Source organism: Micropterus dolomieu, linkage group LG20 (genome assembly GCF_021292245.1).
Source record: "Micropterus dolomieu isolate WLL.071019.BEF.003 ecotype Adirondacks linkage group LG20, ASM2129224v1, whole genome shotgun sequence".
NCBI lineage: Eukaryota > Metazoa > Chordata > Actinopteri > Centrarchiformes > Centrarchidae > Micropterus > Micropterus dolomieu.
In genome coordinates, this window is record NC_060169.1 from 19,821,197 (window position 1) to 19,836,067 (window position 14,871).

The window sequence follows — 14,871 nt, forward strand, 5'->3', positions numbered from 1 at the left end:
AGTGCGCCGGTGTTATGGGGGAAAAACATAAGAAAGCGTGCAAGAAAAGTTTCTGGTGATACACGTATAAAAGAGACGCGGCGTTCAGGGGAAGGATTACAGGCAAAAAAAGAGAAAGCGATCGACGGCGAGGACAAACACGGATAACAATTGGTGAAGCTTTTCCTCGCTGGAGAGCGCTGAAAGAACAGGAGGGACTGAGAGCAGACAGGGAACTAGCGTTACTGCTCTTGGACAGGTTGGTATTTGTAAAGATATTTCGAGTAGGCTTTGAAGCTATTACATTTACTGAAAATATTTAGTTGTCTTGGAATTGTGGAAATGTCTTGACATTTTCAAGGCCACTGGAAAACAAGAGTGCGGCGTGGTCTTTCTGCTGTGTGGGAACTACTTTTTCCTCCGCGCTGACGAGAAACCAGACAAGAGGACTGCAGTGAAGTTGGGTTTAAATTGTCTGACGCTGTGACTCGCGGATGCGCAACGTCTGTCGTTGATGAAAGTATGAATGTCTTTTAGAAGTCTGTTCCACATTTTATTTGCTACTGCCTCATGCAGCTGATTTGTGGATAAGTTGTTTTTGTTTTAAGGTGCACAATAGGTGGTTTAATAAATGGAGTAGCGTTGCATGACGGTTAAAAAGCACTACTTTACTCCAGTGAATCACAAATGCTAATTTTATTCCTGCAAGATTTAATAAAAATATGTAGCCTACCTGTTTGACATATTATTACAGATGTCTTTATCAATGATTACCATATACAACCTGCCCTGTAAAGTTGTCATGATGGATAGATAGATGCTCAGATGACCTTATTTGTATGTGACTAACATTGCACGAAGGTGCTTACATTTTGTTTCAAGTGGATGAGTTTAAGTGGTTTATAAACTTGCATGTCAGAGAAAACAGTTTGGTGTGGGTGTTCTCAGCATATTCATATAGTGGCATGAAGTGAAAGAGGAGGCAGACCTTGACTGGAACTATTATGAAAAAGGAACAAACATGAAACTGAAATAGCAAAGATCAAAAGGATGTGGAGATGCATGCGGGGTGGATGAGCATGTATGTAGGTGCCATTGATTGCAGCAACCTGGGTTTGACCCCTCTCTCCTACAAAGAGGTTTTCTGCTGTCAGGGTGGGTTTGTTTTACTCACCTAGGACCAAATTAATTGATTTTAAAGTTTGATAATAGATGTTTTAGTTGGTTTACTTTAAGATTAACGTTAGTTCTAACCATAATCTTCATAATCACAATTTATTTCAACCTGTTTTTTTATTTTTGTTTTGGTGCAGGTGAAGCAACTGGACATGCATATATACTGTATAGTGTGAATCAATCTCAATAAAATAAATACAAATGAAGAATGAAACTCAAACACGTGTGAACCTTTTTGTGAAACAAGTGGGTTGTTGGTGCATCACTAGGGATTGCCCCTCCCATCTTATCCAGATGTTTTTTTGAATGAGGCCTGTTATACGAGTACACTCAGTCCCAGAACCACCAACACTTTTTGGCACTGTGTACTCATCAACACACTTACTGCAAAGCAGATGTACTCACACATATATATATATATTCTGATCCGTATTCTGACTCAAAAGTATGAAACTGAAAGTTTAAACTCGTTTGTTCAGAAATCACCGCACACAGTAGACTGAATTGTAGCGTGATCAAGTAAAAACTACTAGTTAAGTGGGTAAAAACGGCACACTTTATCCTTGCCTGTAGTATTTTATCAGCTTATAGTCAACAGACTGCGTACTGGATGTCAAAATGTTTCTAGTGTAAACACAGTGGAGTTTTGAGTTGTTTGCTGTTCTGGTGTTCATCCTGGACATGTATTTAGCACTAGCGAGTTACATAAGATGACAGTGTATTTAATAAATGGTAGAAATTATACGGTATGATGGTACAGTGTGTTGTTAAAAATGAAAGGTTCCACGTTCTTCATCCCTGTCTCACTGAATTCAATTAGTGGAAGTTATAACAAGTATAAAACCAACTTCACGGTCAAGCCTGTTAGGGTCAATGAAAGTGCAATAGGATAATTATTAATCATGTTTATTATAGATGCCTATTAATATTAGTTACATAAGAAAAATGGGTCCAGTACCATCTTTTCTGAATCGTCCAGTTGAGTTTCTGAAAGTGATTTTGTCCCTGAATGGATTTAAGAGGAACTCGTACAGTATTTGTGTTACCTGTTGGAAAACAAATCATTACAGAGCCCCTAATGTGAAAATCAAACATCTCATGTCACTATTCTGGACATTAGTTTTTTGTGCAGTAACTTTGTTCAAAGTAATTAAAAGTGTTTTCAGCTTGATTTTGAGATAGTTTAGGAAATGAAGAGGGTATAAACAGTGGACCCTCCAGCAGCTTGTGGAGTGTAGAGGAGAGGTATGTGTGATTTCCATGTCCTGTAACTCAATGCCATTATAAATGTGTCGGCAGCGATGAACATTAAAACCTAAAAGTCATGCAAGAGGGAATACTTTGTCATTTAAAGGAAGTTTTCTCATGTACTGAAACATGGAGGCATGTATTATCAATTCCAGACTGCCACCTGTTGGACAATCTCAGATCACACAAACTTCACCAGATGTCTAATTAATACTCAGATGAAAAAATAGTTTTAACATAGTTTATTGTTTATTTTCATTATTTCACAAATATTGGAAATAAACAAATAAGTAAGCACAAGTCAGAACACGAGAATTTACTGTAACACTGTTTCACAGCTATTTCAGAGTTATCCAAACTGTGTGGGTTAGGGGGGGAACGACATGGCAGCCTTTATCTACCTGTCAGAGGGGATGCTTCCAACACGTTTTCTTCCCAAAGGTGGACAGCGTTTATTGGTCTTCCAAATGTTCCTATTTGCTGCTTGTGATAGAGGCGAAGACAACATTTATATCAATGAAGATAGAAACCTGTCGACAGCAACAGCAGGACAATCAACAGCTCCATGAATCAACAGCTCCCTAAAACAGTTTCAGCAAAAACTGAACATTGTAACAAGAAGGTTTGTTGCTGGACTGTTGTGTTCGACTGCATTCGTTTTAGCTAGGTGTACCTAATAAACTGATTAACTCATTCATCCCCCTTTACAGTGAAATTGGTGCTGTAAAAATATTCACCTCCTTTCAGAGCCAAAATGTCATTTTTCCTGTGTTTGGGGTTCAGTCTATTTTGGGTGAAAACTGTATGTGGTTGAACTGGCAGAAAATAATAAATAATAAATTAATATAAATAATAAATGGACATTTGAAGGGATTAGCTCTGTGCACTGTAGCATGTTCTTGTGTTCATATGGTGTGAAATATATCTAGAAAGAAATCCAGACCATATGTTGAGTATGAGTCAGACTGCAGAATCACTGGCTGTTCATATAATTCAACAAAAAGCCTCTTTTGTTGGGCCCTGTCTGCCCCGTAAACGCTAACATCTTTCAAACTATGTGCACCTAGTTTGCTTGTGTGTAGTCTCCACATAAGATGAGATAACCCTGAAGACATCACTATTTGATCAAGGTTATTTTCTCTGACATGACAAAGCTTCATCAGAGCCACAGAAGACTACAAAGTTTACAAAGGCTGAGAGGTACTCTCCATGACATACACTGACATATACGTATAAAATCTCTATAATGAAACACAAATGAACTCCAATAAAATGGTTAGTATGAAAATAGGAAAGATGATTATTAATTTAACATTGACCATTTTTGAGTTCCATATGGAAGTGTTTAAATTGTAGAATATTGTCTGAAATGTCGCAGTCAGAAAAAGTGAGTGAAGCTTTTTTATTATATTGCTAAACATACATTTAACATTCTTACACATTTTTTATTTTGAGCTTGAAGGTTCATCTTTGACTTCCGAAAAGGCATTTGATTAGTTGTTGTTTTTTTCTGTCTGGAAATTATCAAGAGCTTCCACCCCTTGACTTTATAAAAGAAACGTTATGGTGGAAGGAGGTCAGTATGTCTAATCTAATCAAGCTTTTATTAAGGACACACACCCGGTTCAAAAGACATACAATAAGAAATTTAAACAGACAAAGGAAAAAAACATACATATCATGTCATGGAGATGGTTCATTTGTTAACACGTGACCAAAATTTGCGTTATAGCCAAAGACTGTATCAAAGGTTATAGCCAGCCTATGGTCTTAGCAAAATGGGGAACCCTCTGGTTTTCTATTTCATTTTCAATACAGCAGAGCTAAATGAAGCTTTAGTCCTACGTTTCCCAGAATGCAAAGCGAAAACGTCTTTACATTCTTGAGTTTACGCTTAGCGGTCACGTTCACCAATTGCTGGAGCCGACTATTGGTCACTGTACTACAGACAACTCAGGAATGGTGGCAGTCGTCGGTCTGTAACTCGTCGTTTCTTTGCCACTGTGGTTGGTTTGTGTTTGTGTAGCGATGCCGGGGATGTGCTCTGTGCCGGGCTGTAAGGGCTACAAGAAGGCGAGGTCCCGGGGAGTCGTGTTCCACTCCCTGCCTACAAGAGACCCAGAGCGATGCAGAAAGTGGTTAAAGGCCGTACAGAACCCCAAATTTGATGAAAACACACCAGTAAGTAAATACGGCAATATAAGAGTCTGCAGCCAGCATTTTAAACCGGAAGATTACGAACCGGACATACAGGCAGAACTTATGAAAACAACGCCCCGAAAAATCCTCAAGTCCAACGTAATTCCATCTGTTTTCTCTGGAAGACAGCTGGAGCACCTCCGCACACCTCTGCCAGCAGATGACAGGAGCCGAACAGAGGTAAATATTTATTTTACCTGTAAAATATGTGTTTGTTTGTTTTTATAGATAACGCTGGCTAGAAATCACATTTTTGTGTTTTAGAGCGAATGTGCGACTGGAAATAGGAAATTGTTGCACAAAACATGTTAATGGAATTAACCAAGCTCCTTTCTCATGGTGCATGAAAAAATACGAACTCCGACAAATGTAACGATAAAAGGACGTAGAAATTCAAGCATATGCATGTCCTTTCAGGTTACCATCTGCGTCTGGATTAGGAAACAGTGGCACAATTTGAGAAACGGGTTTGTTATTGTGCAGCAAACAGGATATGTAATCCTGATGATTGTAGGAGACTTCATAAGATTCTTCATATTCCTTCAGAATGACGATGAGTGGTGTTAAATCACCTTCTGGGTATTTCAAAATTCTTAAGGATCAAGGGCCTCACTTTGTGTTGAAATTTGGTGGGGATATAAGGGCTCAGCTTAAGGGTGCGATTATACACTTGGGTCATGAGCATGATGATGCATGAGAACAAGTCAAAAAGATTTTTAACACCAATTTGACTAAAAATGAAATATATGAGAGGGGTGTGGGGGTCCTCCCCCAGAAAATTAGAGCACTAAACACTTCCTTCATTCTGGAGACATTTTCTGCTCTAATTTATGGTAAAAATATTTTTATTTAGATAAAGGGAGACAAAAAAAATTAGCTAGCAGGTGATCATTCATATATTAATATAACAGAATATAATGCAGTAAACAGCAGCTTGTTTTTATTTAGCTTAAGTTACTTTTTTGGACAATTCACATTTGTTTCTTATTGTGCAAATACATTTTTCTCAAAGCATTTTCATTTGTAGGTTAACATTTCTTGTTGCAAGCTATTTTTTTAGAACAGTTTTAACAAATGCTTTCAAAAAGTGATGGGGACAAAATCAGCCATTTCAAAATGTGGTGGGGACATGTCCCCAGCGTCCCCAGTGTAAATAATGACACCTATGCCAGGGATTAATTTTTATGGAAAAACAGACATTTTACTTTGTGACTCTACTGTAATGGCAATACAAGAGAGGCCGAAACTTGGGTCAGCAAAAGTGTTTTGTTAACTTGCTCCACTGTGCTGTTGATAGACGTTGACTGACTACCAAGTGTGCCTACATCAAAACATTTGTTTTGTTTTTAATTAGGTGAATGCTTCCAGTACAGCGGCTCAAGTCTCTACCTCTGTGGTTTCAGGTCCCACTGTGGACAGTGTTTTGCAATGGGCTTCTGTGTTGACTTCAGTAAGTATGATGTAGGAAAGCTGTGGTGCTATTTGATATTTTGTTGTCATGTGTTCTATTCTACTACCAGAATTCTATATTATGGTAGTAAATTACACAGCTGGCCTCCTTTCTAAATGTAGCACTTGTGCTATTTTGAAATAATGCTATTGGTATTACAATCACTGTTTTTACTCAAGGGTCCGAGTACGTCTTCTCAGGCTTCTTCCTTGGGTGTCGAAGGTACTGGTGTGGATACTGGATTACCCTCTCTTTCCCTGCCAATTCCTGTAAGTATATCACATGACATCAGAAGCTTTTTTACTGTGTGAATGAGTATTACATTCAGTCAAAAGCACCGCATGCTGGAACTCTGTTCAGATAAGTTTCTCATACAGTAAACCCATTTAAAATTTTACTGTCTCTGTTATCCCAGATTGCCTCTGGAGCCCCAAGCGCCTCATCCCAGTCCCCTCCACTAGCAGAACTCAGTGAAGGTTTGTGCAGTGTGGCATTTGTGGATCGTCTGAAAGGGAGCTTGCACCAAGAGACTGAATTAAGATCCACAGCAACGTCAAAATCAGATGGGAACACAGAAAAGGGCTTGTGTCAGTCAAAGACTATTGTGAATGACAGCTGCTTGATGGAGCTGTTTAAGAAGTGTCAGACATGTGGACAGCCCATAACCAAAAAGAAGGTGTCTCACTCTGGTGCACAGAAGAAGGTGAGGTGGAGCTGCCTTGGTGGACACAAGGGCACATGGATGTCATCACCGCATCTTTGGGAGACGTTTCCTGAAATCCACCTGCTTACGGCTCTTTCTGTGCTTTTTTCTGGAGGCAGTTTTACGCACTTCAAAAAATGGGCCGAACATCTGCACCTGAATTTCATAGGGCATAAAACCTTCTCTGAAATTCAAAAGGCATACCTCAACCCAGAAATGAAACCGATGAACAGGACTGAGCAGGAAGGGATCTTTGCAAAGGGGGTCCATCGATGGCCTGAAGGCACCCTTCTTCACATTTCAGGTGATGGTTTCTGTGATTCTGCTGGTTTCTAAACTAAAAAGTGTCCGACTTCAACTTTGTCTTATTGTTTTTCAGTGGCCTATATACATAAAACTGCAAGAGCAAGGCTAAAACTGTGTATGCACAAAGGCAGAAATATATTTATACTGTATATTATTGTCAAATTTATACAGGCGTGCCTGCTGGCACGAGTTGGCATAACTCGACCATTTTCAGCAGCCATTTGTTTCACTGGCTGTTCAACCTAGAATTTTGGTGTGGCTTTTACTTATTTTTCTCATGATCCTTTTCTTACACGACCAAAAGACAATGTTCCGACAACTCCAGCGCAAAGCAAACCCTCACAGTGCCAATTGCAACTTCTTAAGACAAAATCTTAATTTCTATTCCAAGCATATAATGGAACTGTTAAAACGGTTTCATAGTGCTGTGAAAATGGCAGGCTGATTAGTTTTGTCTTCCCATAATTATTTTTAGATTGAAACGCAGACCAGTTTCCTCTTAGTGCCTGTGCATGCTGGTGCTCAGCTGGCAGTCAGCAGTAGCCTTTGCTGCGTGTTCAAGGGCAACTTTTAACATAAAACATGAAGCATTGCAAAATGTTCCTTTATCTGTGCTAGTGTTTAGAGAGTTGTAGGGTGTGTCCGGGCCCTCTAGATCACTTTAAAGTTGGACATATTTTCACTTTGCTCCAATAAACACCTATTGTTATTGAGTGATTTAGTTAATGTCACCACTGTATTTCACATGTACGAGGAATTTGCTATGGTGATTAGTTGCTAGACATAGACAAAAACATACAGTTGACATAAATAAATGTAAAAATAAATAAATATGGAACAAACAGATGTGCAAGTCATAAAAGAAAAATAGAACTATGGATAAAAGAAAAAACAATGTGGCAGTTATTTACATGTGCATTGCTGATAAATCTTAGTACTTATTATTGAGTGTTTTCTTGTTTTTACTTTGAAGATCCTCTGCAGAAAATTAAGGCCAAGTCGAAGAGAAGAGAGAAGGCAGTTCTAACGCCCAGGTCAAGGTGAGGCAGCATGCAGAGGCTATACATAACTGGTGTATTATCAAGAGCTCATTTTACAAAACCAAATCTGTATATTTTTAATGGAAAGTGCTGATCAGCCTGTCAATCTGTTGCATAAAATCATCTGCAGAAAGAGAGGAAACTATGGAAATCCAATAAAGTTACTGAAGTGACATCAACCAGGTAATCTGATGTTGGGTAGGAGACAACATTTTTGAAAGCTCACTAAAAGAGTTTAAAAGAAGTGGGCAGGGCTGCCATAATAACCAGCAACTCCAGATACTGTAAGCTAAGCTAACTGTAGCCATTAGCTTCTTGAGGTGCTGAGCTGAGTGATAATTCTCTGTGGGTTTATGAGTACGTATGACCCTTTCCGCACAGTAATGTGTTTTGTTTCATCTCAAAAAATTAAAAAGTCTGGTAACCCCACCCTGCATGGATTGACTGCTGTGTGACCGAGGTCTCAGTACTTACTACACCAGTCCAAGTCACTCCAAGCGTAATTTGCTTTATTTTATTTACTGTACTTCCAACATGATAATATGTATCCCCTAAATCTTTATGCAATATGCTTGGTGTTAAATTAATAAGTATATCTACCATGCCTGTTCTATGCATTTCTGTGTCTTTAAATTTTTTTCAATTGTCCTACCATGTATCCTCATCTGTTAGCACATTAATAAAGGCGTTTAAAGTTTTTATCAACACAACAGTGTGCCTTTATTTCCTTGAAATCCCATACCTCTTATTTGTTGTCATATTTGTGCATATTATTGTGATACCATGGGTGACTCATTTTTACTGCCACAAAAAATGACTTCTCATTTAAAACTCAGTTAAGAAAAACCAACTGATCGAATAAGAGCAGCCAAAAAGTAAAAGTACACTTAACACTACTTTTGTTGGTGACTGAACAGAAATCTGTGTGGCTTAGAAGCTCAGCGATGATTGAAAGCTTCACTTATAGAAGCCATGTTGCTTCATAGTGGGTCATGAGGCAGTTCAGAGTAAAGGCTTGTAATTTGACAAAGCATAATACATAATACTCCTTCTCTTTTTGCTTCTAAATTTGGTATACTGCATACTTTTGTAATATCCCCTTCATGAAAATACCAATCCAAGTGGGGAGTGGTTTTACACTCCAACTGAAGCACAACTAGATTCCAAACAACTACAAATAAGAGGTGATTTTTAAATCTGTGCCTATGAATCATCACTTCTCCTGTTATTACAATCTTTTTAGCTCCAAGTAAACCTTTTAGAGCCTGAATTGCACGTTTGCTTTAAACACTTGGTTTACGTGTACACATGTATGTCCATATTTGTAAAATTTTTTTTGGAAAGAAAGACAAAAAAAGTACATGTGTTTGTACTCACAGTTGGAGGGTGGGTTCACTGAGTCTCTAGACATGCAGATAGTTTCAGTGTAAAGTAAAAAAAAAAAAAAAAATGTATGTACTGTAATATAATCTTAGTCTTGGTGGTACTTTCACCACTGTAATGACGAGGTTTCTTTTTACAGTTATGAAAAGAGAGCCTCGATACTGATGATCTCTACTGGAATGCGTATGCAAGAGCCTATTGCATCAAGTCTTGAACGTGGATCAGCCTCTAAAAGGTAAGCGGTCTTGTTTTTTCACACATCAATTGCACTGACTGAGTTTGGGCATTGGCATTGTTTTACCCCGTAGATAATCCCGAGTATTTCATAGCTTCACTAATTACTTAATTCATGTAGCGTCCACCGCACATGTGTCACAGTAGATTAACAGTAGACCAATTAATGTCCACACGTTGGAACAACTTCTGAATATTTTGAAAATTACTTTCAACATGTGTCTGCAGAGGTAAACAGCGTCAGCAAGATGATGTTGAAAATTGGAGTGAAACTACACACGTGGCATCAGAGGTGGACAGGTTAGTATTGATCTTTTTGATAATGTACATTTCAGTAGGCCTGTTAGTACTGTATCGACTTTACTAAGACACATTTGAACTCTGATCTTATTCAGTGTCCTCTATGTAATTTTCATTCTCAGTTTTGAGGAGATGGAAGTCACCATTGAAGAAGATGAACGCACCAGTTTGAAGAGCAGACAGTAATTTTGTACTATATTATACAAGATTTGTCATATCTTAATTGTTGTTTCTGTGGCTCATTTGATTCTAGTATCAAATTTTGATTTGTATCTGATAGATCTGACTTGGATAGTGAAATGGAAAACGCCTTAGAAACAACTGAGCTGAGCACTCCAGGAGCTGATGACAGCTGTGATGAGGACGTTTACGTACCATTAATTCCTCAGAGGTACCTGCTTGTTTTTGATGAGGCTCATTTATCAAGAGTGGGGATCTTAGAATATTGAAGTGTACTTTGAATATGTGGCACTGAATATATTTAGTTGGCATCTGTTCATTGGATCTGTAAAAATGTTATACTTGAGCCTCAATTTTTACATGCAGAACCTCTTTGTTTCTTGTATTTTCTCCCACTTTTCCCTTTTTTTTGCTAAAAAATAACACCGAAGCAGCAGTACAGTGAAAACTCTACAGATACACCTGTATAGATGAGATATGGATGTATTTTAGGTTGCACTGTCCAGAGCAGCCTGCCCTTTCAGCCCTCTTGAAATGTACTACTGTACTAAAAGCCACCTGAACAGGTGCTGTTATTAGAGTTATCAAATTAAGATGGATTTTAAATAGCCTACTTAAGAATAATTGTAAACAAAAAATATTGTTTACTACTCTACACATCTTCTGTCTGACTGAAAACTCGTCCGTTCAGACTGCACCGCAGCCCATTATGTTTCTATATGTGGCACTTGAAGCAGTTGAGCATATTTGATGTACTGTATGATTCTTGCAATTTTGGGATTATTCCCATGTGGTTGAAATGCCCTTATTGTACGTCGCTTCGGAAAAAAGTGTCAGTAATAAATATGATGTACTATTGAACCATAAAAACACTTTTTAAACCAATATTATTACATTGGATTTCTGTGGTACTTAATGGCAAAAAAAAAGGCCAGCAAAGACAGAAAATTTACTCCAGATGGTAAAAAGCTTTTCGTAATAACTATAACAATACCAGTGGAAACAACAACAATACCAGTAACATAATACTGTACATGTAAAAATGCTAAAAGACACAAAAACCTAAAAGTTTGTCTTTGGATTTTTTATATTATTTGAAGCAGGTGTGTCAGTCTGTTGTTCCCTGTTGCAGGTCCACAGCGTCTGAACTGTTGCTGGAATGTGAAGAAGAGGAGCTGGAGCCATCGCAGAAACAAACTCCACATGTTGACTTGAAAGATGAGGATGATGGTGGAGAGTTGAGTACGTCCAAATTCCTGAAATATATGTTTGTGTTGAGGTTTTCAAACATCCAACTTCCGTACTCCTTAAAAACACAAATAACGGTTCTATGCGTTTCAAAATGGCCTGTTACTGTCAGATGAGCATTGATAGGTTTTTATCATAATATTGCTATTTGAGTAATATTTAAAAATATAAAAGGTATTTCATAGATAGATTGAACTAGACTTATATTTTTTACAGGTAATGACCAAACGGATTGTAAGCCGGAGACTTCAGCTCTTCAGAGAAACGCAGGGAGTACTTCACCACCTAGACTGAAAACACAAAGTCCACAGCCTGTTCTCTTCAACAGCCAAGTAATTTGGTTATTAGTGTTATTTTACGTGTTATAAATAACTTTGATAACAGATGAAAACATGTTGTAAATACCTCGACATGTAGTGTATGTTTTAAATGGTTGACATGTGGATACTGTCAGTGTTTGTTGAAATATGGCCTTTGTTTCTCCATTTCTCAGGGCTTCATTGTGGTTTCTCCCCACTTAACAAGAAATACTGAGTTCCATGGCTCTCTCAGGACACAGGCCTGTGCCGGGAATTCATTTCCAATAATAACAGGTAAAAGTGAGGATAGCTCTGTGGAGACCTTTCATATCTTTTCAATGACTGTGTAATGTTCCTTGTCTTTTTATGGTAATGTCCTTTTTTTGTGATGTATTACTACGTTTATTAAGAGTTTGTTGTTTTTCAGCTACTCAGCATCAACTTTTCCAGAAAGTAGCTACAGCGACAGTAAAACCTGAGGCCTGCGTTGTCCTCACTTCTGAGCTGCATCAAATCAGCAACAACCCCGTGTCCTTATCCGCTCTCCAGTGTCCTGCAGTATATGCAATGTTATCTAACCAACTGGAGTCAGACTAGTCCAATTCACAGACTCTTTCTGTACCTTTTTCTCTGCCTGGCTTTACCATACTTGAACTCAAATCAGCTGGCACATCAAACAAACAATAAATAATAAACATTACTGCACCAAGAGAGCACAATGTAACTGTCACACACATTCCACTTCAAGGTAAAGATATGTTTTTTATTCTAATATTATGTTCTGTAAAATAAATTCTTAAAGCAAAAACCATTTTCAGGTGCTTCGTTATGTATTATTCAGATGCATGGTTCATAGTTGCTCTATAAAACATGCAGATTTTGAGAGATCAAACACTGTTCAAGCTGATAAAATGTTGAAAGTCTCCCTGTGAAGCACCACATAATTGTTTAGTTTGCTGCTAAGGGCTAACCATGGCTGCTGTTATATAAATGTTGGTCTAAATCAGTGGTTCCCAAACTAATATCCCCCCCCCCCCTTCCCCCTTGGAAGACCCCATCCATTGTCATGTAACCTGATTGGAGTTTTTATCCACCTGTAACAATACTGGGGAAACTAGTAAGAACAGAAGCCATGTTTATTTATTTCATGCTTTGCTTTCTGAACAGATATTCATAACCTCAGTCTGTATCTGTTCAGGAACAAGTCCTACTGTTTTGATTTGACAGGCCAATCATGATTACTGATTGTTTACATTGTAGTGGCCAAGTGGTGGGAAAATATTTGTAAAAGTGTTCATTCATGGAAAGTGTACAGATGTGTATCAAAGTATCTTTGTTGGTAAATAAGTTACACATTAATGAACCTTTTCACAACAGCCATATGTGTTTTTGTTGCTGTCAACAATTTTTATGTTTACAACTACTTTGAAAGTGCCATTTTGATATTTTTAAAATCCATTTTTGTACTTTAAGTGAAGGTTCTATGAAATGATGGAAAAGTTGGCTTACCTCTGGTTTTACTTGTCTCTGAGATTTGTGCCTCCACTCTAAAACAAAGACCTGAATGGACTTTTGTGGTGGCCACAAACTGAAAAAATAAAACGGCACCATCAGTTCCAGAAACTCACTGTTGACACTGGAGATGTATAAAACTACTAAACACTCAGTACTACTGCATGTTACATTACTCGTGACCTAGGCTTCACTCAAACCAAAGCAATAACCCTGGCAGGAAAAAATACATGTTTACTTTGGTGTAACATATCTTACATGTTCTCTGTATTTAATTACAGTTGTAGACCTCCTTCTTGTGCGCGCCCTAGTGCCACTAATAATCGCATAGGAGCAATATGACTCAAATGTAGAAAATGACATAGACCATGTTAGGTTTTTCTTTTGGATGGTGAACTTAATTTTAAGGCTTTACTTTTGTAAGGACGTGCTGTCTTTGTGGTGTCATATTTTCAAACTATATATATATTTTCTCAGCCAGGTTTAGTCTAAACTGTACATAGTGGAATGTAGACCATATAGACTAGACCTTGATGTGACCCTTGAGTTGATGGATCCATGTACAGAGCACCAATATGACCTGAATAAAACCTTAATGATAAAAATGTAATCGATGGTGCCAGAGAGTAAGGTATTTAAAATGTACCAGTAAAATAACATTTGCATCATTGTCAAAAACAATTTGGAAAGCCACCAAATCTTTATCTCAACTTAGTAGTAGATATCAAAGGCATATAGGTAGGCCCTCAACAGTTACGGGCCAGTGCACCTATACTCACTTCTTTCTGCCTTTGTGTAAGGTATAAAGAAGTTTCATAATCTGACATCATTTGTTTATTTACTTTTTAAAATGTACATTTGTAGTGCTATATGTTTTGGAAATAATGAAACTTTATCAAACCAAACTTCAGAATACAAGATTTATGACATGTTCCGTCTTTAATCCATAATCAGAATCAAATAGTCACAGCACATCTGTAGCCTACATGTGAAGGAGAGTGAATCAGTTGACTTTGGCAATAATAATGGTAAAGACTGAACAGGATGTAGGCTCAGTCAAAGTGGATGGACACTGTTTTCTAAATGTCAGACTTTTTATTTGAGGATGAAAACCATATTATGATCACTATCTTGTTGCTGCTGTTTACATTCTCGCAGACACAAATTCAAAACATGCACTGCAGAATCATTTGCTGGGTGTATACATGTAGGGGAGAGCTGGGTGAGTTGAGCCAATGTGAGGACATGACAGTCTTTTTCCCAACTAAAATATGTGTATATTTCAGGATGTGGTGCATCGCTGAGAATCACTTTGGATCTAAAACAGTTTTCAAAAAAGACTTTTCGAAAAAAATATGTGGACTCTTGGCTCAACTAGCCCCCAATGAGGGGTAAATTAAGCCACACTGGGGGTCAGGGACACCATAATAATTTTGTCGTGCCAACTCACATGCCAGTTTACAACATTTCATTGCACTTCGTTTCATATCAGTGTATCTCCTGGACCTCTATGGACCTCTCATTCTGTACCTGTCCCACTGATTTGCCCAAATCCACAAGAGGAGTTAAAGCCCTGTCTGTCGTCCAGTAATAGAAGCATGGCATGATGGCTTC

The 14,871-nt window shown here is 38.0% G+C and overlaps 1 protein-coding gene and 1 long non-coding RNA gene across 3 annotated transcripts; both read left to right on the forward strand.

Annotated features, from left to right (window-relative positions):
- On the forward strand, nt 1-711 carry LOC123958539. Its single transcript, XR_006822106.1, has 2 exons — nt 1-238; nt 341-711. It is a non-coding gene; the product is annotated as an uncharacterized LOC123958539 (long non-coding RNA).
- Nucleotides 712-4,263: 3,552 nt separating this feature from the next.
- On the forward strand, nt 4,264-12,553 carry LOC123958538. Of its 2 annotated transcripts, XM_046031935.1 has the most exons (14): nt 4,443-4,584; nt 4,728-4,782; nt 5,957-6,052; nt 6,232-6,321; nt 6,468-7,059; nt 8,035-8,101; nt 9,624-9,719; nt 9,947-10,018; nt 10,141-10,200; nt 10,299-10,409; nt 11,331-11,440; nt 11,663-11,778; nt 11,940-12,039; nt 12,173-12,553. In XM_046031935.1, exons 1-14 carry the CDS (start codon nt 4,571-4,573, stop codon nt 12,340-12,342), a joined length of 1,749 nt encoding a protein of 582 aa, XP_045887891.1. In that variant the 5' UTR covers nt 4,443-4,570; the 3' UTR covers nt 12,343-12,553. The 2 variants fall into 2 exon arrangements, with proteins under 2 accessions (XP_045887890.1, XP_045887891.1); XM_046031934.1 differs by having other exon boundaries at nt 4,264-4,782.
- Nucleotides 12,554-14,871: the final 2,318 nt, after the last annotated feature.